The following is a 25,585-nucleotide window of genomic DNA, read 5'->3' as shown; positions in this document are numbered from 1 at the left end:
AAACTCTCTATTTATCAGTTAACAAACATTCTTTTAACATTACACTATCAGGCCTGTAGCCAGCTTATTGAAAGGGGTGCTTATTTGTTTTCAGAAAAACTAAACTTTTTTGCAGTTATTCGCCTCATTTTCTATTTAAATATAATATATGTATATAAATATTGCATTTTACTGACATTTTAAGAACTAATTTTAGCTGGATTAGCTTGTCGGACGGTTATCATAACCACACTTTTTTCTGTCAAATTGCTTACCATAGTATTTAACTAGTGTAAGTGTTTATTTACAAATGTGCATTTAAACTGTAAGTTTTTTATTACAGTTATATAAATAATGAACATTTTTAATAAAAAATATGAAAAGATACTTATTTTTAAAATACAAATATATTATCATCTATCATTACATTCATTTTTAGAAATCTGTTAAAACTTGTTTTAAATTAAAAACTGAAGCCTGCAGAAAAATAACAAACTGGCCAGCACATTCAACTTTCCTCAGTCAGAATTTGGCCATTTAAATAAGAAAAATTCAAATAATAAACTTTATAAAGTGAGGATTAATTAATTATATAATTTAATAGCATTTAAATAAATATTTGCATTTATATATATATATATATATATATATATATATATATATATATATATATATATATATATATATATATATATATATATATATATATATATATATATGATGTTCATTCTTGGGTGATGAGGGGTGTTGTTGTTTGATTTACCCATCCTGACCAATGTCAAGTGCAAACCTACGCCCTTGCGTTTCACACAATGAAACATAAAACAGCGTATCCTTTCTGTTATTGTGATGCACATTTAAGTGTAAAGGTTTATGCAAATGTATGAAAGGGCTGGAGTTTATGCAAAGTAAATGATTGGATATATCTTCTTCTTTATTGTTTTTTTTTTTCAGTAATGCAAACCACAGTTGTATTTAGAGTTCAGTGGCATGACTTTACAAAACTTTGCAAATATTTGCAAAATTGATTATTTTTATTTACATCCATTTACAGTAGGTTGTGTTCCTCCATAGATACTCAATACAAAATAAATAAAATATTAATATAAAATAAATGAAAGCATTCCAATCTCTAATTGTCAAAATAAACACAATGGCTACAGACACTGTCAGGGTTTGTTGGGTTTTGTATAACCCTATTCTTTTCCCCTCGTCTAACTGCTACACAGTAAAAAAATCTTGGTTGCCTTAAATTTTTAAGCTGAATCAAATTAGCCTTATGAGTCCATTGAACTTATATTATGTTAAACTGACTTAAAACTGCTTGCATGACATATAACTTAGTTTAACAAGTTACAGTAAACTAAAAACATATGCTGTAAACTAAAATCATATGCTCTAAAAACTATATGAACTAGATGTTCATATAATTTTTGCAGTGTATTAAAGCAGGGAACGCATTGCTTGTCTTGTTTATTATGACTGAAAACTGCAATGCGAAGCTGCACAATATAGCATTGTATCTGTATTTTATTAAATAGATTTGCAACCATCTGACATCATGCACTGTGTCTGCATGCCTAATGTAAACACGGCCCCCATAGTTCAAAATGAAGGAAACCCTAAATCTTTAATGAGTTTTCTACTTAAGATTAAGGTAACTAGATGTGCCGTTTTTTTCTGGGACATGTCCGTGGATTTTTCTTTTATTTATTTTTTTTCTTTCTTTTCCAACTTATTTTAAAGTAATCTACCTTTTCCTCATATTTCACCTTTAATTCACCTTAATTTTTTAATCACCAATTCTTAATTTCTTCAACCCAGGTGTCCTTATGCATTCTCTTTTTTTATCTTGTGATATCATGTTCTGTTTTTCATTTGTTTAGATGTTTTTGCATTAAAATATTTCAGCTGAACCACACCATTTGGAATTAGAGCAATTATTACACCATAGTTTATTTGAACAAACAAAACCTGCCAAGCGTGAACTCCAGCTTAGTCTATGTAATGGCTGCAGCACTTTTCTCTGGTTGCCCTAACATATTAACTGACATTGCCTGAAAAACAAGGCTAGAAAATTATTAGATTTTTACAATCTCACACCACTTTAATCACAAGCTAAATCATTGCACTTAGGACAGTAAACAGCCCAAGGAATTTTAACATGTTTTGTTGGTAAATATTACAGCCTACAGCATATGTTGTAGCAGGCTGTTGTGTTTGACTAAACATCTTTCTGTTTGCATGAATCTACAGCAGATCCTGAATGTTCTGGTTCTAGACACAAGAGCCACGCCTTCAGCTCTGCAGACAGCAGCTGTCATTGATGGCTTCACGTAACAGCCCCACCGCGCAGACGTCAGAGGGGTGTGACAAATCGCCTACGTTAATTGGCTGGGGAACTTTAATGAACAGCGCTAACAACAAATCAGCGTTTCGAACACATCAACGCAACTGGCAGAGGCAGAGCAAGCTACGCCGCATATTCGGACGTGAGATATTTATTGAGCTAATTACATACCCAACCGCCGTTCTCCTGGATCCAACCGTGAAGCGGCCCGTTTAGGTAGTCTGCCATCCAGACAGCAATGATATCCACCTGCCCAATCATCTCCTTATTCACGCATTCAACACAAACGGTGCCCCCAAACTCGAAAAAAGCGATTATTCTGCCCCAGTTCACGCCATCCCTGAACAGCTCATCTATGACTGCGTTAAAGCGCTGATGTGCCGTGATGGACGTGACGTGTAACTGTTTGGACATCTCCGCAAAGTCCGACTGATATAAACTCTCCAGTTCATCCCCAGCCTCTCGTAGCACGTTATGAAGAGAACTGTACAGGTCGTGACGGGAGCTGGGAGAGACGACGCTGTTCTCCTGCCTCCTCATACTCAGTCCATTCGAGACACTGTCATGTCCATTCACTTCCCACACGTATCCCTTCTTCCACAGCTTATGGTGGATGTAATTTTCCACTATACTGCGGTTATTATACACATTCTCCTGTGCCATATAGGCTATTTATCAGTAGCCTATCACTGTTCTTATTCACCCTGACGCATCTTTAGCATCACTTTCTTCACATCAAAGCAATAAAGCGAATTATTTTATTAACATGTAAATTGTTCAAACAGCGAACTTGCAGCGCTCGCATGAATCCTTCGGTTGTAGAAAACGCCCACTTTTTGCTCCGGGAAGGGATGCCTAGCATTAAGCAGAGGATGTGAGCATCTTCCTTAATATCAGGATTAAAAAAAAAACACGCTTTATAAGCATAGACGAGAAAGTCTCTGGTGTTTCGGGTGGAAATTGTGCGCGCGGTAAGACATCGTTTATCCCTGTTAGAGTCCAGAGATGCGTGAGACGGAAGATGCTGGTCACCGATGTTCGCTCGCACTTGTGAGTTTCGTCTCGTACGGAATGTGAAGAAAGAATTTCGCAGTTGCGTCCGCTGTCGAATGCAGACAACTCAAAGGCTAAACGGGTGACAGTTATGTCGCTGACTTGCTGTCTAAGTTGAGTGTTCACAGGCGTCTGCTATGCGCAGTTGCTTCAGATGGAGTCAGACTGGCCCATTCGTAGCAGAGAGGTGTTTCCTGCGCTACGTCATCCAGTGCTTGAGTTGAAATGACGATCTTTTTTTAACAAATGTTTATTTCTAAAGATTTTGATGTAAATTGCTCATTCTGCGATCACCAAACTGAAGATCTATCTCATGTTTTTTGAATTTGTGAATATATCAATTTTTTTGGGAAAAAAGTGTATGTTTAATGGTAATCCCTGATGTTATGTTGAAATATGAAAATGTTTTTAGGATAACCATCAGAATAAACATCCAGATGCTTTTTATTTATTTATTTATTTATTTATTTATTTATTTATTTATTTATTTAATCTTCTTATATTTCTGGATAAATATTTAATACACAAATGTAACATTTGTAAGCGTAAACCCTTTTTTTTCAGATTTCTCTTGAAGATTTAAATCTTTATATGTCTTTGATTTCTGAATTCACTAATAATAAAGCTGTAAAAACTGTGAATCTGTTTATAAGATGCATTCCTGTTTTGCTCCCTGGCAGGTAATGTGATATAATGTAATGTAAATGTTTCATTTTGTTATAATAATAATAATAATAATAATAATAATAATAATAATAATAATAATAATAATAATAAATGAATTAAAAATGAAAGTATTTTAGGTTTAATTATAAAAGTCAACTGTGCAAATATGCCAAAATTCGAGAAGTGTGTTTTCAAAACATGCTTACTGACTGTCAATATGGATCAACAGGCCCATAGCCAGGGGTTCTGAAAGACCCACCCCCCACTGACAAAGGTACAGAATTTGCCCCATACATGAGCTCATTTGTCCTATTTTGACTGCTATGCCATCATAAATTGTGTAAATAACCCGTCAAAGGCTTTAAAACCAAGCAGAATCAGACCTAAGTGAAGCCAGTGTGTTGTTAAATACACTTTTTACAAGTAACTTTATTCGAAATCTTGGACCTTATTCTTTAAAGACAAAATGATCAATGAAAAATTAAAGCAATTTAAATTTAAAATTTACTTTTTTAGGTTAGAAAAAAATGTGAAGATCTACAATATCAATCATTGATACTGTTTTAAATTTGTTTTAAATGTTTTTTTAATCAAAAGGCCAAATTCTGACTGATGAAAGCTGTGCTGCCCAGTTGGTTATTTGTCTAATAAATAATAAATAAAATTTCCAATGTAATAAATGTGTATTTTGAAAATAAGCTTTTTTTTTTCATGTTTCTTGATTCTAAATCCTTATAAAATATTTTTGGTACATCAAAATCTAGTCTTAACAAATAACTGCAAAGATAAATCTACTTTTTCAGAATAAAGAACAACCCTTTTCACCAGGCTGGCTAGGGGCCTGATCAATGACTTTGATGACTCTCAGATAATCAGATTTGGGTTCTAACCAAATGCTTTTTACATATGATTCGCACACATTTTGAACTAAAATTCTATTACTAAGACCTTCAGATAAAAAATCATGACATATGTTTCATGTAATGTACAGTATAGACATGGTAAATGAATAAATGTCCATTCATATTTATCACAGCCAAAAAATACATGACTATGTAGGTCAGTGTAGGTAAAATATTTTTTAATCTACGTACTAGTTCTTTAGATAATTACACAATGCTTTTAGATAAAATAATGTGAGAGTATGTGACTGGGCAAGGAAAGAAAATAATTAAAGACAACTACCCTTAATCTCCATTTTACACAAAATTATTAAAATAATGAGATAACATGATTGAAAACAAAAAACTTAACTACTTGTATAACTGCAATTCATTCATTTGCCAGAATGAAAAAAACATGTCAAATAGTTCAAAACATTAAAAACTACTTATATATATAAAATAATAAATATTATATTCTGAAAATAATTATTTCACACTTGGTAAATCATTCATTTATTCATTCATTTTCTTTTCGGCTTAGGCTCTTTATTATTCCTGGCTCGCCACAGCGGAATGAACCGCCAATTTATCCAGCACATGTTTTACGCAGCGAATGCCCTTCCAGCTGCTACCATCACTGGGAAACATCCATACACACTCATACACTTTGGACTGTAGGCACTTGGCAAATCAAAATACAAAATATTATGGTAACAATTCTGATTAGCAATTTTTGTTTTGTTTAAAGTTTTCAAACTGCCTTTTTCTGTAATATGATTAACAAATGTCATCACTTCACTATTTAACATCAACAATAATTAAGTTCTGCAACAAATGTAAGGTAAAAACCTGTCTATTTTACAAACTAAAAAAATTCTTTGGAGAAAAAGCAACAGATCACAGTGGAGGCAGTACTGCTTATGACGTCACCACTGTGGACTATCTTCATTACCTGCCACCTGTCTCCTGCTGCAGCTTCCCACCTCCCTCCTCTGCCTTTCCTTCCCCAGCTTCCCTCCTGGCTCCTCTCGTCATAGCCTCCCTCGTCTGGAGTGGCCTTAATATATTTTGGTTGTTCCTTTCATGAGTACAGTGTAGTTTGAACTATGTATATATATATATATATATATATATATATATATATATATATATATATATATATATATATATATATATATATAGATAGATAGATAGATAGATAGATAGATAGGTAGTGCTGTCGTCTCACAGCAAGGTCACTGGTTCGAGCCTCGGCTGGATCAGTTGGCGTTTCTGTGTGGAGTTTGCATGTTCTCCCTGCGTTCGCGTGGGTTTCCTCCGGGTGCTCCGGTTTCCCCCACAGTCCAAAGACATGCGATAAGGTGAATTGCGTAGGCTAAATTGTAGTGTATGTGTGTGTGAATAAGTGTGTGTTTCCCAGTGATGGGTTGCAGCTGGAAGGGCATCCGCTGCATTAAACAAATGCTAGATAAGTTGGTGGTTCATTCCACTGTGGCGACCCCAGATTATAAAGGGACTAAGCCGAAAAGAAAATGAATGAATGAATGAATGAAGAAAGGTAGAGGAATGAGCTTTCCCGTATTCCCACCCGGTGGGATGTGGCGTCAGTTGTCTCTGTTTCCACCCCATGCTTCAAAGTATTTGAGGTATCCCAAATCTTACAAACCATTTTTATATTCTCCATTTGATGTTGGACAGAGTGTAGCATTAAGGTTGTATGCAATTCTTTGATTTCTCCTTAACCAAAACACATCAACTTAGAGTGCTTCTGTTCAAACTATTTTATTGTGATCGGCGCCAGAAAGACGACTTAAGGCTATCTTATAAGAGCTTTAACAGACACCTAGCTGCCTCAAAAAGGTTTGAAGGTAAGGAAGCAAAGCCCCTTCACACACCATCACATACAACACATTCCAAAATACGCTCCAGATTAAAATAGACTCACTCAAAAATCTTTCAATGTGTAGATAAAAAAGATGAGAACAAAACGTTTTAAAGTTTGACCTGCGCAAGCCATCCTTTGCAGAAGGTCCCTGACAGAACACCTCCAGGGAAGACCCTGTTTGTGTACCCGTGTGACTCGTCCACACTTTTCTTTTCCAGCAATTAGAAACTTAGTTTAAAAGTGTTGCACCTCACTGGATCCCCCAATCTGCTCTGCAAACTCTTCTTAAGAATCTTCATTTTCCACGCATCAAAGGACCTTCACAAGAAAACCGGCAGAGAACCGATGTAAGTACAGTAGGCCTATTAGTTGTGTGTTTCTGTTTTAAAGCTGTGCCCCTTTGTGTTTTACTGATTTTTGGTGATTCTTATTAGTCGTGTGGAACTGAGTGAATTTTGAAAATCTTTTTCTCAATTCTATATTTTCCTTGCTTTTCTGTGTTTTTATGTATCGTACATTTTGTTTATGTGTTCGGCTAGTCATTAAATCATTTTATAACCACATTGGTTGTCATTGTTATGCCTCACAGAAACGGTCACTTTAATGGTAAAAGATCCCTTGCTACCAGCTTAATTATAATTATTTAAACTTATAAAACTATTCATCTACTTCACAAGTATCCCTTTTTAAATAAATAAACAATTAAAGAGTCTGCTAATTAACTTTAAGTTCATTCTGAATACTCATAATCAATAATAACTTGTTATTATCAATCATTAATATTCGAGCTAATTGAGCTAATTTTGTTGCATGAGCAAGGAAATTTTTTACAGTATTTAACAGTGTTTCACAGTATTTAATATTTTTTTCTTCTAGAAAGTCATATTTTATCTAGTTGGGCAGTTAGGTCAATTATATTAGCCCCTTAATTATTAATTGATTATTAAGAAATGACTCTTTTTAAATGAGTAATTAAAGCTTGTGTTAAAAAATGTGTTAAACAGCTCTTGGGAAATATTTAAACAAGAATTACAATTTCACAGGAGGGCTAATAGTTTTGATTTCAACTGTATTTATTTGGTGCGATGGTGACTTTCTTCTATAGCAAGAGAAAAGCTGGTCAGGGTTGATGGGAAGATGGATGGAGCCAAATACAGGAATATCTTAAATAAAGAGTATGCAAAATACTTGAGCTGAGACTGGGGTGGAGGTTCAACAATAAACATAACCCGAACCACTATGGAATAGTCTGTCAAAGCAACTTCATTGCTGTTCATTTTAAGTTATTTTGCAAAAATAAATAAATAAACAAACAAACAAATGAAAAAAAAAAAAAATCACTCTCTACATGTGCAAAGCTGGTAAAGACATACCCCAAAAATCTTGCAGCTGTAATTACAGCAAGAGAAGGTTATATAAATTATTGACTCAGAGGGCTAAATACAAATTCAAGCCAGAATTTTTAGAAATGTATCACTTTCCTTCCACCTCACAATAATGAAACTATAAAACACAGGCACACACACATTAAACAGTACAAAATAATCTCACATTGGCTTTCGTTTTAAATGTTATTTATTTCATTTTTAAGAAAATAAGACAAAGCAAAAACATCCTCTTTTTCCCAATGGCACACAAGGTGAAATTTATGCAAATTTGGCAACAAATGAAAATGGAAAAAAAAAGAAACACAGACAAAAGTAATAAATATCTATGTTGGTTTTTGTCTTTCTTTTAAAAGTTGCTCATAAACGTTTGCTATTATTCTATAAAATACACTGCTCAAAAAATAAAGGGAACACGCAAATAACACATCTTACGTCTGAATCAATTACTCTTATTAAATACTTTACACAGTTGAATGTGCTGTCAACAAAATCACACAAAAATGATCAATGGAAAATTGATTAACCCAATGGAGGTCTGAATTTGGAGTCACAATCAAAATTAAAGTGGAAAAACATACTACAGGCTGATCCAACTTTGATATAATGTCCTTAAAACAAGTCAAAATGAGGCTCAGTGCTGTGTGTGGCCTTTACGTGCCTGTATGACCTCCCTACAATGCGTGGGCATGCTCCTGATGAGGTGGCGGATGGTCTCCTGAGGGATCTCCTCCCGGACCAAAGCCTTCACCAACTCCTGGACAGTCTGTGATGGTTACTTTGTGTTGCTTAATTGTTGTCTTTATTTTCTGAGCAGTGTATATTTCAGCTTCAGTCAATAAAAGAAACGAAAAAAAAAAAAAAAAAAAGAATTATAGCAGACATCTGTAAAAGATAACAAGACAAAGCAAGTATCCTCATGTATTTGAATGGAATGTAAGCACATGCTTGATTTGCATAGCTTTAAGGGGTTTGAAAAAAATTCTCTAGTGTTAGCTTAATATTGAGTGAACAAATGACAATGTCCGTGTGTTATGGAAGAAGGTACAACCCATTCGTAAGTCCAACAATATTGACACCTACAGTCTAGCTATTATGTGCTGGATGGTGTGCCTTAAGCCAATATCTTATATCAAATGAGAACATCGTCGCTTTGACTCATGCATTCTCACTTTAGAATTTTTGGGGTGTTTCTTTCAAATCTAAACATATACATACGTAAGTCATACACAGTCTATGTCATAGTTGGACCTGAAGGTATCAACCCTTATAGCTTTCATAGTTCAATTCATCTTTATTTTTTTTAGCTTTTTTACAATGTAGATTGTGTTAAAGCAGCTTAACATAGAAGATTATAGTAAATTGAAACTGAGTCAGTCCAATTTTTCAGAGTTTATGTTCATTTTAGTTCAGTTCAGTGTGGTTTAATTTTCACTGCTGAAAGTCCAAACTCTGAAGAGCAAATCCATTGATGTGCAGCTCTACAAGTCTTGAACCATGCAAGCCAGTGGCGATAGTGAGGTTGGATTTCTTAAGGCTTATAGCCCCATGACTGTAATGCCTGACTACAATGGCCAGCTGTTAATTTCAAGAATCAAGAAGGAAAAATGACAGGGAATAGGGATTTTGTTTGTTTGTTCTTTCATTCTTTCACTTGCTCATTCATTTATTTGAATATACTTAGAATCAGTCAATTAAATGAAGTTTGAATTAAAGATTTACTTTAAATCAAGCTCGGTAAATCAATGAAGTCTTGTGGCAAAATATTTATAGCCATCAAAATCAACAAATAGACTCTAGAAATTCTATACTTCTGCTTTTGCAATTAGTGAAACATGAAAATGAATCAAAAGCCTTGGCTTGTGGCAATACATTTACATCTGTGCATTAGATTCCTTTTTATGATTGAAAAAAAGATATTTTTGAAGCACCAGTATTATAATCAATCACACATTTTTTAGAATCCTGATTATAACAGGAGCTTTTGCATAATTTGCAAACAACTAATGTCATGGACCAACATGTTTTGTCTGTGTAGCCAATTCAATTCTGACCCTGGTTCAAATATTACAAGTTTTGACAAAAATCAAAACTGCACTTCCATCTGAAGAAAATGGTTTGAAGATAAAATGGCTGAATGAAAGTGTTAATTTACTCTCTCTAACAAACCAGCATAAAACAAAAAAAGTTCTCAAATGCATTGAATAAAAATGTTACATCACCCAAAATATTTATTCAACTTGTTGTTCCAAGACCACATCTTTTTTTTCTGTATAACTAAAAAGAAAATTTATTACAGTCCTCATGCTCTCGAGTGTTCACAGACTGTTTTTTTACCATTCCAAGTTGAATAACTTGCATTTAGAAGCCAGCCGATACGGTCATTGATGAGCCATCTGTACATAGGGTCAGCGTATCTTTTGGTCATTGGATTTTCATTTTAGAAACAGATAATAGTTATAACAAGAAAATACCTTTTAACATTGTTAAGTGGAAAATAAATAATAGCCTAAAGTAAGCTAGCAGGGCAGTATTCCGTCACCGTGAATGAGTTGGCCTGTCTGGTTTCGGAATATAAAAAACAAGTCTTTATTCGTTTATGTTTTCTGGTGATTTTATTTTTTGTTATTTGAAATAAAAAAATGAAAATCATATCATTTTTTAATTTTGTTTTTCCGTTTTTCAAAATTCAAAACCAAAAAATGCATTGAATTTCTATTTTTGTTTTTTAATTTTAAAACGAAAATCTGAAAATGACTCGTTTTTCATTTTTCAATATCTGTTTCTAAAGTGAAAATCCAATGACCAAAAGATACACTGACCACATAGTCATGTGAAAAAACTATTGAACTTCATGGTTTTCTGTTACAGAACATACAAAATAAGTACAACATGGTCCTTGCAGGTCTTAAAATTTGGAAGATAAAATTGGATGAACATCACATCTCACACCATGCCATGATTTAACAAAAATAAAGCCTTTTAAAAATTACAATTATCATACATTTAGCCACTATATAATTAATAATATAGCCAATAATGTTTGGTGCATTTAAACAAAACAGTTATATTCATTCAAATAAGAGTTTGGTCACCTAACATCTTTAGAAATGGAAAGATAGGACATTTACATTTAAATTAGTTTGTGCAAAAAAAAAAAAAAAAAAAAAAAAAAAAAAATCAAACTACAAAATTTCATCTAAATTTGATACATTTTATTTTCTTTTGATTTTACCTGTTTATTACAATGTGGATGTCCAAATTTTTGGACAGTTTTTTTTTTTTATAATTTTTTTTTAATTCATTTTGGATTTTGGGCTGACTAATGTATATATGCACAAATATTTTATTCTATAAATTATCATAAAGAAAATATTAATTTAAAAGAGAGATCTGTGAAGTGTGCTCTCTTATGCTGGTGTGTGTGTGTGTGTGTGTATGTATATGTATATATATATATATATATATATATATATATATATATATATATATACACATACATATACATATATATATATACATACAGTTTAAGTCAGAATTATTAGCCCCCCTTAGTTGTTTTTTTTTTTTTTTTTTTTTTTAAATATTTCCCATATGAGGTTTAACGGAGCAAGGAAATTTTCACAGTATGTCTGATAATACTTTTTCTTCTTATTTGTTTTATTTCTGTTAGAATAAAAGCAGTTTAAAAATTTTTATGAACCATTTTAAGGTCAAAATTATTAGCTCCTTTAAACTAATTTTTATTTTGTTACCATCAACAGAACAAACCATCGTTATACAATAACTTGCCTAATTATCCTAACCTGCCTGGTTACTGTCACAAATGTCACTTTAAGCTGTATAGAATTGTCTTGAAAAAATATCTAGTAAAATATTATTTACAATCATCATGGCAAAGATTAAATAATCAGTTATTAGAAATGAGTTAAAACTATTTTGCTTAGAAATATGTTGGAAAAAATTCTTCTTCTCTCAATTAAACAAAAATTGGGGGAAAAATAAACAGGGGGATAATAATTCTGACTTCAACTGTATATATATACACACACATATACATACGGTGTATGCTACTCTTTTCTCATACAATAAAAATAAACAAACAAAAACCATATCTGAAAAAGTAATCCATAGCAAACAATATTTCACTTCATGTCAAGTCTTCTGAAGCAATATGATTAAGAGGTATTACTGGATAATTGTCAATTTCATTACATCAGTCTATTCAAAACCTGTTCCATAAGAGTGTGAATTTCAATATGTTTATTCTAAAAATCAAACTTCAAAAATCAAACTTTAGAAAATACAAAAAAATAAATAAATAAATAAACAAATAAAACATGTTGTCATGGAATACTTTTACATTCCTTTTTTCCTTCTGGGTTTTGCTGTCCGCATTCGCTTTTATTGTATGGGAAAAGAGTAGCACGAACATTTCACTGAACTCATTCCTTTTATGTTAAAAGACAGACAATTATACAGGTTTGGAACAACATGAAGATGAATAAACAATAACAACATGTAAAATTGTAAAAGGTGACCTAATACATTAGATTCAAATTGACCACTGCTTTCAGGCATTAAAGAGATGGACTCCGCATAAACATGCGCTCGAATATCTATAGGATGTGATCACATCACATGCTCTCCGTTTGCTTGTGACAGTAAGGACAGCAACAGCATGAATATCGGTTTCTCTCTTGCTATTCCACCGTCAATAAGATTTAGAAGCAAATTTAGAAAGCCTAAATCAGAAAACAGTTGGAATGCTAACCACCCATTTCACATTTAACAGAGCAAATTAAGATGAGATTCACAAATAGATTAAGCTTCACAGCATCTACAATATTTGAAACAGATGGGTGAACAATCAATGCATTCTTTAATAACAGAGCTCTGGGGTTGTGGACATTAAACCACTCAGGTCTGACAATGATTATTCAAACATGAGCTGCTTTATGTGTTGGGTTTTGCCTGGTTACACCTGATCCACTTGGATCTCCAGCTCCATCTGTTGGCAGACAGGTGCAGTGACTCGACCAGCGAGCCATCAAAACCACAATGGCTTATCCAGACCCATCTTTCAGTTCAGTGAACTCTAGAAGACCCCATGGTCACCTAAACTCAAGCTTACCAGCAAACAATAGAATTACACTCACACACACGCATTTACAAGGTAAACATTTCCTTCAGAAATCCTCAGCCAGAGCAGAGATAAGGCAAAGTGGCAGACCCAGGCAGTTTCATCCAAAAAAACAAAACACAAACACACATACACACACACACACACACCCACAAACACCGATTTCCTGTGTCCATACCTTAAAACTAGGAAATCTAAAAGCAGGGAGATACAATGCTAAACTACAAACATCACATCACAGCTCTTCACCTCAATGAAACGTAAGGGTATTTGAAGTTCTTGACATATAGCGAGGATTCCTAGCTTTATGGCATTAATATAAAAAAATGCTAATTGAAATCACATCTAGTTTTGAAATTATATTATGCCAACAGGTTGGAGCAAGAAGCATTTGTGGATGCACGCTTGAGAACACAGATTTTGAAATATGACAATGCACATGAGGCAGTGAGAGCTAAAGAGTAAATATGTATTAAGGAGCTTGAAATACTGATGTAAATGATGAGGATCCTGAAATGCACATTATGAAAATCTACTGGAAAAAAAAATTGCAGAAACTTTGTCACTGAAGTGCTTTGAAATTGTAAACCTACTGAAAAATGTCTTGCAGGTTGTGCGTGGAGGCATGTGTGTGAAATGTTGTGTTGGCGATAGAGGTGGATGGTGGTGGGGGAATGCTGGTGCTACTCCCTCTTGTCAGCTGCTTTGCACTGTTCTCGCTGGATCATACAACGGCGGACGATGCTGTCAAAACTGCCCAGATAGAAGAGAGCAATGGTACGGAACAGGCCCATGGTCACAATCTGTACAGGGTGACATAACAGAATCAGAATCAGAAAGAGCTTTATTGCCAGGTATGGTCACACATACGAGAAATTTGTTTTCGTTACAGAGCTTCTACAGTGCAACAGGATTACAGAAACAGGACAAAAAACAGATAATAATAAATATATTTTAAAAAATAGAAGTAGTGAAAGCACATATGACACATATGACAAATTGACAAGTGTATGTACAGCTATATTACTATATACAACGTTATATGTGCAGCTGTTATGTGCAAATTGGCATGTAAAGTGTGTTGTTAAATAAGTGTATATGTGTATAAAAGTGTATAGCAAGTAGTGATGTTGGTTCCACAGTTACTATCATCAAGTGTTCATGAGATGGATTGCCTGAGGGAAGAAACTGTTTCTGTGTCGGGCTGTTCTGGTGTGCAGTGCTCTGTAGCGTCGACCAGAAGGTAAAAGTTCAAAGAGGCAGTGTGCTGGGTGTGAGGGGTCCAGAGTGATTTTGGCAGCCCTTTTGCTCGCTCTGTAAGTACAGTTCTTGGGGAGTAGGAAGGGTTGTACCAGTGATTCGCTCAGCAGTCTGAACTATTCGACGTAGTCTTTGGAGATCGTATTTAGTAGCTGAGCTAAACCAGACAGTTATTGATGTGCAGATGACTGATTTAATGATGGAGGTGTAGAACTGTTTCAGCAGCTCCTTTGGGAAGTTGAACTTCCTCATCTGACAAAGAAAGTATCAGAGTAACCATAAGGTTCTAGGTCACCTCACAGGCTAGTCTCCTTCTTAATCGCTAATTTCATGTGCGCAGCCCATTTTTGGATGAGTCTTGGAGGTTGTTCTCATTTGCTCCTTCAATGCTGCAGAAACTTTTCTGTACCCTTCCCCAGATCTGTGCCTCAATACTATAGTGTCTCAGATGTCCACAGACAATTCCTTGGACTTTGGGAATTGATTTGTGCTCTAACATGCACTATTAACTGTGGGACTTTATGGGACCATTTGCACCACTTAAAATCATGTCGAATGAACAAAGCAAAAATAATTTTCTTACTCAAGAGTTTTGTCTAGTCAAAATTTCTGTAAAATTTTAAGAAAAAAAAACAAACATTTTCTAGACCAGTTTAAAATATTGTCTTGTTGGGAACACTTTACTTGAAGGGATGTTCATAAAACTGTCACGAAACCTTTTAATATTAAATATTAATGACATTGCTGTAAAAATTATAGAGTATGGACACTGTTGATGAGAAATTCTAATGCCAATTCAGTTTGTTCTACTGAAAAATTGAAAAACGTAAAAAAAATCTAAGACAATTATAATGGCGGGGCAGCACAATGGTTCAGTGGTTAACACTGTAGCCTGACAGCAAGAAGGTTGCTGGTTCGAGTCAATTTATGGGAGGAAAACAGAGCAGGTTCTTATTGAGAGACCAGTGTTAGCTTACAGACAGATATGTTAGCGAACGAAATCTTATCAGGCAATAGCAAAGCTAGTACTGACTATCTATAAGTATTAATATTTATCAGTAACAGAAACTAATGAGCATTAAACGAAGTTATGCCACATTGTCACTATTTTTAAATTGTAGACAAGAGAATACAAAACATAAATAACACAAAACATTGACAAAAAAGAAACATTATTTTAAAACTTATTTTAATCGTCTTAATATTTGATATCCTTGATTTACTATTTTTTTTTACCAAAACATACTTGTGTCTGCTGGCTTGGATATGTCCTGTCTAAAGTGCATATATGCCATCTGTAGCACATACAGGCTCAGACAGCAAGCCTCCAAGTCTGGGTGCAGAGTCAGGCACTGCACGTCAAGCGTTGGGATCATTCTTTATTAAGACACAGTAAGCATTTAACTCTCTGCACTGACTCTACTGAGCTGAGACCATGGTCTTGTTACATTTACCACAAAATTGACCAAAAACAGTGATATGAAAGCTTAGTTTTAATACAAAAAGCTCTGAAAACATTTTGAATAATTAAAAGATTTTCAAGTGTATAGTTTACATGTTTCTGCATTATTCCAGTATTCACTTGTCTACAATTTAAAAATGGTGACATTGTGACAATGCAGCATAACTTTGTTAAATGCTCATTAGTTTCTGTTACTGATAAGTATTAATACTTATAGATCAGGGATGTCAAACTCAATTCCTGTAGGGCCGCAACCCTGCTCAATTTAGTTCTAACCATGATTAAACACAGCTGATCAAACTAATTAAGTCTTTCAGTCTTGTTTAAAACCTATACAGGTAAGTGTGTTGAAGCAGGGCTGGAACTAAACTGTGCAGGGCTGCGGCCCTCCAAGAATTGAGTTTGACATCCCTGTTATAGATGGTCAATACTAGCTTTGCTATTGCCTGATAAGATTTCGTCAGCTAACATATCAGTCTGTAAGCTAACATTGGTCTCTTATCAAGAACCAGCTCTGTTCTTCTCACATTACAGCTTAATCAATCTTCTCTGACTGCTGTTCTGTATGCTTGTCTGTCCACAGGCTCAAAATTGTATGGCTGTGGTCTGTCGTTTGTGTGTATATATCTCAGCACCCAAACGCACAATGCGATCCGTTGTCTTCATAATGTTTATACGAGCGCCTTCTCATTAGCTTTGTTTCCATCCACCTTTTATATGCATATTTTGCACATGCGCATAAAAAAACAGTTGATGGAAACGCCAAGATGCGCATGCATTTTGAAAATGTGCATAAAAAAAAAAACATGTGCATAACTGAGTAGGATAACTTTTTATTCAATTAGAAAAGATGCGCATAAACTGCAAGGGAAGCACTTTTACTGAACAAATTCCAGTATGTGTATTTAAAAAGTCATGTGATTTTGTTAAGAGATAAGAGATCAAGTGATGGTAAAAAATGTGTGTGAATGGATAAACCAGCAGGCTGAGCACATTGTAAAACATCTGAAATGTTGATTTGGTCATTCTAAAACACCTTAACTGTTTCAGTATTACTGTTATTATTTTATCAATGACCTCCAGAATCAAGAGTGTCTGTGCTCTGCATCTCACGCCTTCAAACGCCACCGTGCATTCACTGCGTGTAAGGATTACCTTCTGTGGTGCAGAACATTCATTAAATGAAGAAAAGATTCACGCAGCTTCTCCTACTGTAGAAAATTAAGTTTTTACAGTTAATATTTGGTGCCAGTTAATCAGGAAGTGACTACTTTGTTCGTTTTGACTTGTTGGATAGAAACGCTGGAACTCCAGCTTTATGCATAAATTTAAGTTGCAGTTTTGGATAGAAACATAGCTATTGTCCCTAAGCATCACCTCCATTCAATGGGGGTCTCTTTCCCCTACTCACTACATTGAGTTGATAATATTTACTTTACTCCGTTTACTCTAGAGAGAAAATCAAAAGGCGCATTACAATCTTCAAATCCTCAAAAAGCTTAATGCTACAAAAGCTGAATGCAAACATTATGTTACTAATGCTAAGTTGACACTGCATAATTTTCAAGTGTTTTTAGTAATCTCTGCACAAATCTCTGTGTTCACAGTAAATGACAGATCTGACAGGAGGATACACACTAAATGACTACACTAATCAACAAAAACTCTGTTTGACTTACAAATTTATGGTAAAAAATGACAAAGAAATAACTAAAGAACACGCGCAAGATGGCAGTCATGGTCTGTACACTATGGAGGGGGAAATGGTCAGGGAGATGTGAAGATCAAGTATAAATTATTTTGTAATGTGCAACTGTTGACCAAGCATATGTTTCTGCTTGTTGTAATTGTAAAAAATTATTTATTCAGATATTGTGGTCTATAACTCCTCCCTGAGCTCATCATCTCACATTGGCTGTAGGTCATCATCGCCTGTGTTTTTCAGTCATAACTCATTTCAAGAAAGCAGGATTTTAAATTGTTGCCAGGTATGGATATTTAGCATTCAAAATATGTGTTTCTTGTGACAGTAAGCCCTGGTTTGCCATTTGTCTACAATTTCACAAAAGCTGTTGGCAAGTGCAACTTTGCATAATTTGCAAAGGTCAAGCAGCATGATGAAAGACATATGCAGAAATAATAAAAGGAACCTGGGAGGAGCCAACACGTCCACCTTCCAAACTATTGTAAACGGGTCAAATATGACAACATTAAGGTTTTTTGAAAACCAGGTCATACCTGCTGCAGCCCTTCAGTAATGGAAGTAACAGGCGACATCCCACAGGTCAGTGCTGACAGCATGTACCCATCAGGACCAAACGAGCTGGTGAAATTTCCCTGCTGTGAAGCAACAGAAGACGTTTTTTCAGACAAAAAAAAAATTATAATAAATAATAATAATAATAATAATAATAATAATAATAATAAATATATATATATATATATATATATATATATATATATATATATATATATATATATATATATATATATATATATATATATATATATATATATATATATATATTCCATTATATTAAATATATAACAGTATGGTTTTGACATGAAAAAAACAAAAAAAAAAAAAAACAATCAGAAGAAATGCCTAATTATACTTGCTTTCTCAAGAGATCAACGAAACAGTTAAAAGACACATATGTTTTATTAAATCTTGATGCTACTCCAAGAGGACTTTTTACACTATTTTAAATCTGTTTGTTTGTTATTAATTTGTTCTTGGCTTGTTGTTTTTTTTTAAAAGAAAAAAAAGAAAAGAAAAGAAAGTACTCAAATGGTAAACTAGCCACAACCACATATCCAAGTAACACAATGGAAATGTTTCAAGGGGACCCAAAAACATCACGGACCCTGCTGAGATATGGATGTGTTATTATGCTGTGACTGTTGCTCAGTAAAGTTGTTGGTGGTCTTTGAAAAGTGAGTTTTTTCGTTTATTTTAATATCCTGATTACAAGATTCCATTGTCTTTTGTAAATTATTAGCTTAATTGATGATTAACTAAAAACATTGTGTTATTAAAGTTGTTTGTGCTGTGACAAAATGCCACAGATTTCTTTAGTTGTTTGTGCTGTGACAAAATGCAATGCGTTTCTTCAGTTGTTTGTGTTGTGACAAAATGCAGTGCGTTTCTTCAAATGTTTGTGTTGTGACAAAATGCAGTGCGTTTCTTCAGTTGTTTGTGTTGTGACAAAATACAGTGCGTTTCTTCAGTTGTTTGTGTTGTGAGAATTTGCAACACGTGTGCTGTCAAACTGAAGAAAATCGTTTAATTTTTTTTAAATGCATGTTAAGCTCTCTCAGCCATCAGATAAAATTCTGTTTTAGACATGTCATGTCGTATCTGGTTTCAGGTTAGCATCTTGTTAAACAACATTCAGTAACAGAACCAAATGTTCCCAATATGTTTAAGCATTTTGTATTTCTTTAATAATGAATTCAATATGTGTTGATTTACTGTAAATTATACATTTGTTATATTATCATTGCAGTTGAAGGAAAATTCATGGAAAATGCCTAAAACGTACCCTGAATTCTCGTACTTATTATTGCTTTTCTGGTGGTTTTTCTAAGTAACTTTGAATAAAAGCATCTGCAAAAATAAATAAATGTAAATCAAAGAGGCAGAAGGTTTATCTGTTTTGAAACTTGCCACTAAGAGCCAACATCTACTCACCACAGCATCTTTCACCACAATTTTTGCCACTTGCTCAGGTTGAGAGACTCCAGATGTCTCTGAAATTAACTTGGTTTCCAGAGGCTGCCCAAGAAAGAGATACACAGGAACACTTTACTTTTAAATGTTCTATTCACATTAATGTTAATATTCGAGTTCAGATAGTAACTGTTTTCAAGACAAAACTAAAATTTGCTCACTTTAGTTTTATTCTCTTCTGCAAAACCTGGTGTATCTGTGTCTGGAGGATATGCCACAGTAACATAGATATTGTAGGGTTTCATCTAAGAAAAATCAAAAATCAAAGTTGTATCAATAGACTGATGCATCAACAGTAGATACAGAGCCAGTGTCCTGCATACAAACTCACTTCCATCTGCAAGGCCTCAGCCAGTCCACGCAAGGCAAATTTGGAGGGCGAGTAGGCTGTGTAGCCAAAGAGGCCGATCTGCCCTGCCTGTGATGACACAAACATGATGCGACCCATCCGCCTTTCTTTCATAGTGGTGATCACTGCACGGGTGGGGTAAACACTGCCCAGATAATTCACCTCCATCATTTTCTGTTAAAGGAAAGCACACACTTAAGCATAAATGGGAAGTTGATTCCAAAATTTGAATTCTCTAATCATTACTCACCCTCATGTTGTTATAAGACATTTTCATTCCAATTTTTTCATTCAACCTAAAAGTATGTACTCTTTTTGTGGAGACTTACAACTGTAACAGAATAATAGGCTAGTTTTGGGGCATAATTATTTGTCAATAATCAATCAATTTTGTCAAATGCTCCAAATGTGTATCATTAATTTTCCATCACATTGAAAATGAAGTAGCCTGGTAATCTGCTATTCACAAGGTCATCATGAAGAGACATCTTCTCATGCGCTTGCAAAATTATTCATTTGACAAAATGATGACAAAATGTATAGTTCACAAAGTTTTAGCAAACAGCCTCTCCACTTAATGCTCAGTCTTGTAAATCCATAATTCTTTTTTTTTTTTTTTACATATTGTACCCTTGTTCAAAATCTAAAGTGCAATGTTATAGCCAACATTAGCTGGTAGTGTGTGCAAAGACGTAAAAAGGGATTATCTGGGAAACTTCGTATCCTCATTTAAACACACAAATTATGTTTTCAAATATTATTTAGGATGGATGGTGTGGAAATTAGGACACACATAAAATCAGAGGCAGGATATTATTTATTTATTTATTTTATTAAATTTTTTTTTTTGCTTGGTATTTGCCATAAATTATAAATCTTGTCTAGTACCTATATGCACGTTTAAGAATGTTCTCAGTTTTTTAAAGAACATTTATGGCTTTCATGTGTGGCTGATTTTGTAACTGCATACAGTTCACCAGAAGCACTTGAACTGGGTTACTGAAAATGAAAAGTCATTACGCATGTTCCAACTAATAAGGCTTCAAACTTGTCTGCTTTTCCTAAAAAAAAAAATAAATAATAAAAAAAAAAACTGACAACAAACTGTGCAAAACATGGTGCACTCCCTTCGCTGTACTGGTTGTTACCAGTTTACAGAAAAAAAAATCCAACATGCTCACAACATGCTATGGTGAAAGAAATGTTGTCAGACTTACTTTTGACTGTCGTAGCAGTCGCCATATTTTTGATACCTTTTCGAAAGTGCTTTACTGGATTCTTTTAAATAATTGTAAGCTTTAATTTTTAATTTGTCGATTTACCAAATTCCCAACTCAAGTAATGTATTAATACACTGAAGGAAACATTCGATAAGTTGGACAATCCTTTTTCAGAAAAAAAAAATAAAATAGGACTATTAAATACCATTGAGGTTCTGGTAATTACCTCAGACAGCAATCTCGTGATAAACCTAAACACATCAGAGAAGATGTTTTGGAAAAGTAATCCATCACAAAAAAGGAACTACTTTCTCTTTTGGGCACTTAAACATCACCATGCAAATTATTCCTCATTCCTGTGGTTGTAGCCCTGCAGTCTTATATTTCCATGTCAAAACTACAGTAAAAGTAAAAAAATTGTGCTTTGCTGCTCTTTTGGTGTTGCAGGTATTATTTTTACAATTGTATGTTCATATATCATGCTTGATCATATCTTGATAAAAAAATGCTGCCTTCCTACATAAAAGTCAGATTTAAGTTATTCAGTTTCATCTAAAATGCTTGGATTCATCTGTCTGCAATCTGCTGGCACATCAGTCTATTTTGTCTCAATTACATCAAAAATGCCAAAATGCAATGCCAAGCAACTAGCCTTTTCTCTCTCTTGCTAAAAAGATAGTGATCAGATTAAGATTTTTATAACCAGTATGTTGATTCCCTTTTGGAGAAAGGGTTTCTTTATATTCTTTATGTTTTTTCCTAGGGGAGCTGTGTAGTTTGCATCAGAGAATAATAATTATAATCCTTAACATGACCTCTTGTTATCGGATTTCACATTTGGAGAATTGTATTCACCACTTTCCTTAAACATCCCAAGTCTGACAAAGAATCTAAAAGGTATTACCGTTGTCATTGCTTGAACTAATACAAAGTTTTTCCTTTTAAGTCTATGTTCTGGTATCTGAATTTCCAAACCCATCCATGACCCGATAAACCCCTGTTCATTACCATAGAAAAAAAAAGCCATGTAAGCAATACACATCCTACTCTGAAGCTGTGGGGCAATGGTCTTCAATTACATATCAACTTTACATTTGGAGTCAAAGAAATTTTAGATGCTCACAAAGCTTTGAAATCTGTATAATGCTCTTTTCTCTCACGTCAATTAAAATACTGCATATGCACTTGTCTAAGTTCACTTATATTTGCATCTGGAACAAAGTTATTGAGGTTCCATGCTTCTCCAACTACATAAATAATTACAACATGCTGGTTGTATTAGACTTGATGCCACTAAGAATGTACTTTTGGCCTAGATATTCATTCATTAATTTTTTTTCGGCTTAGTGCCTTTATTAATCAGGGGTTGCCACAGTGGAATGAACCTGCAACTTATCCAGCACGTTTTACACAGCAGATGCCCTTCCAGTCCCATCACTGGGAAGGCCTAGATATTGTATATTCCATTTTAGCAACATGCTTGTCACTTCCTTGGGGTGATGCTACCCTCAGTGCTTACATGGGCAAATTCTGAGGTTATTAACTGCACTGCATCGGTTGTGTTGGGGGTAGGGGTGCACACTATTTATTGGACAAAATACAGGGGGAAAAAAAATAATAATGATTAAAAAAAAAAATAATAAAAGAAAATAAAAATAAAATAATAACAATAATAATAATTAAATAAATAATTAAATAAATAAATAAATAAATATATATATACATAATTTGTATTGCAGCAATAAATAAATTAAATTTTATAGCAATATATGCTGAAGTGCGCTTTAACTACTGCTGCTCTCCCTGCTCTGTTCACGCATAGTTGCATGGATGGCAGGTGGAGTTTTTTGTCCAGAACTGTATGCTTATTTTGGCAGCACAGTGGCTTAGTGGTTAGCACTGTCGCCTCACAGCAAGAAGGTTGCTGGTTCGAGTCCCGGCTGGGCGAGTTGGCATTTCTGTGTGGAGTTAGCGTGTTCTCCCAGTGTTCGCATGGGGTTTCTTGCGGGTGCTTCAGTTTTCCCTACAGTCCAAAGATATGCAGTATAAGTGAATTGGGTGAACTAAATTGGCCTTAGTGTGTATGTGAGTGAATGGGTGTTTCCCAGTACTAGGTGCAGCCGAAAGTGCATCCGCTGTGTAAAACATATGCTGGAATAGTTGGCAGTTTATTCCTCTGTGGCGACACCTGATATATAACGGACTAAGCTGAAAGAAAATGAATGAAGGAAGGAACGTATGCTTATTTTTGCTTTAATTCTATTAAACATATTTGAGAGAAAGTCCAATCTAACTTGATCCAATCTAACTGAAATCCAACCTAGCCTTAGTTCAGACAAAAACCTCAGTCAAGCTTGCATCAGCTGACTATCAGCTGTTCCTAATGTATACCAAAACAATTCCATTCATTCAGACTCCCTCTAACTGCTAAGCTGCACGATTACTTAACCACATGAGCACATCACCACCTCTATGCTTATCTTTGCTATAATTCTATTAAAAATATTTACATGTCAATGAACGTCAGATGTCAGAAAAGAATTTATCTGGCTAGATGAGATATATTCAGACATATCACCTTGAAATGGTCAACTTCCACTTCCTCAAACTTCCCAGATAATGATGTCCCGGCACAATTCACCAGCATGTCCACAGGGCCCAGCTTCTCTTGAGCCTGTATAGCAAACACAAACAAACTATCTGAAGAAACAATAATTAAAGTTTATGTTCATAAAGATGGGTGAGTATAAATGTTTACACAGAAAAAGATGGTGAAAGGATTTTATGAATTGTTAAACATACTTGTTTTATGACGCTCTCCACTTGGCTGTAGTCTTTCGCCACATCAACAGAAATGCAAAGAACCACCTAGAGGTGATCATAATTGTAGCACATGCGTTTAAGTTGATTTGAGTGGAATGTCCAAAAAAATTAAAGAAATAAATCCTTTGCCAAAGACATACATACTTGCTTATCATTTATGGCAAACTTCTCCACTTCTTTCTTAGCCTGAACCAATTTGTGCTTTAGAAAAAATATGAGCACAGTGGTAAATGGTTTTAAAATTGTAACACCAAAAATGTAACAAAATTAACACTGCCATTCAAAACGTTGGGACTGGTCTTTTTTTATATACTTTTATTCAGCAAAGAAACTTTGAATTAAATGTATAAAGTTATACAAGACATCTTCTTTCCAACTTTCATACATTTAAAATCCCAAATTCTCATAAAACATTTAGTAACATTACTTCATAAACATAAACCAAATCATAAAATCCGAATGCTTTATGAAGGATCCTGTATCTTTTGCAACTGAAATGTTAATACAAGTTTGCCATGTCAAAAGTGAGTAAAACTTTAAAATATAAAAAAGTATTTATATTTAACATTACACTTTGTATTCACATAAATGTAGCCTAAGCAACTTTAGAGAATCCAAATGGTTGGGGCTGGGATGTCATGCAAGCCATTGCTGACAAATGATGTACAGATATGTGCAAGTGACAGACCTCATCTCGTGCCACCAAGGTGATGAAGGCACCATGTTTGTAGCATTCCATGGCAATACACTTCCCAATCCCACTGCTGCCTCCAGTTACCTGATGATATTCAAAGTAGATTTACTGCAAACCAGGCATGCCATGCTGCACATCCTTAACTAAAAAACACCTTAGTCGGAGAGAGTTATAATACCAGAGGAACCAAAAAAGCAATTATCTAAACTACAGGTACATCTGTTCTCATACTATTACTGCATTTACAGTCATGGTTACAATTATTGACACCCGGTGTACCGTATATGAGCAAAGAAATTTAAATCTGTTTTATTAGTCTATATATATATATATATATATATATATATATATATATATATATATATATATATATATATATATATATATATATATTCTACCATTTGATTGACACAATACACATAAAATAATACATATAATTTTATGCTTAGTGATCCATACTTGTGTAGATTTTTCATGTATGTTTTAGGAGATATATGGAGCTTTATTCTATATGGAAATATAACCATAGTCAGTTAAAAGATATGCAATATATGACACACATGCACGCACACATATATATGCATACATATTTATACACAATTCTGACTTTAACTGTGTGTGTGTGTGTATATAAAAAAAAATATATATATATATATATATATATATATATATATATATATATATATATATATGCTATTC

The 25,585-nt window shown here is 34.0% G+C and overlaps 2 protein-coding genes across 3 annotated transcripts in view; both read right to left on the bottom strand.

The window, feature by feature from the left end:
* The window catches only part of bcl2b (BCL2 apoptosis regulator b), a 40,536-nt gene extending 36,989 nt beyond the window's left edge, over nt 1-3,547 (bottom strand). Inside the window, exon 1 of the mRNA XM_056473499.1 lies at nt 2,501-3,547. Within this exon, the coding sequence (XP_056329474.1) occupies nt 2,501-2,992 (492 nt within the window). The 5' untranslated portion in view covers nt 2,993-3,547. The remainder of the gene's footprint in view (nt 1-2,500) is intronic.
* Nucleotides 3,548-8,438: 4,891 nt separating this feature from the next.
* kdsr (3-ketodihydrosphingosine reductase) overlaps nt 8,439-25,585 on the bottom strand; it is a 19,677-nt gene continuing 2,530 nt past the window's right edge. The window contains exons 2-11 of one of the 2 annotated variants that reach the window (XR_008838891.1): nt 24,881-24,970; nt 24,337-24,393; nt 24,172-24,237; nt 23,948-24,043; nt 20,132-20,323; nt 19,962-20,045; nt 19,762-19,845; nt 18,306-18,407; nt 13,939-14,148; nt 8,439-9,031 (exon numbers count right to left, since the gene is read on the bottom strand). Coding sequence is in view for 1 of the 2 variants with exons in the window: in XM_056473484.1 (XP_056329459.1) it covers nt 14,029-14,148; nt 18,306-18,407; nt 19,762-19,845; nt 19,962-20,045; nt 20,132-20,323; nt 23,948-24,043; nt 24,172-24,237; nt 24,337-24,393; nt 24,881-24,970 (891 nt within the window). In the remaining variant the exon portion in view is untranslated. Of the gene's footprint in view, nt 9,032-12,642; nt 14,149-18,305; nt 18,408-19,761; nt 19,846-19,961; nt 20,046-20,131; nt 20,324-23,947; nt 24,044-24,171; nt 24,238-24,336; nt 24,394-24,880; nt 24,971-25,585 lie in introns of those variants that run through there. The other variant, XM_056473484.1, reaches the window with a different exon arrangement.

The sequence above is a fragment of the Danio aesculapii genome, chromosome 2 (assembly GCF_903798145.1).
Source record: "Danio aesculapii chromosome 2, fDanAes4.1, whole genome shotgun sequence".
NCBI classification, from domain to species: domain Eukaryota; kingdom Metazoa; phylum Chordata; class Actinopteri; order Cypriniformes; family Danionidae; genus Danio; species Danio aesculapii.
The sequence above is the reverse complement of the archived record's forward strand: the minus strand, read 5'-3'. Positions and strand labels throughout refer to the sequence as shown.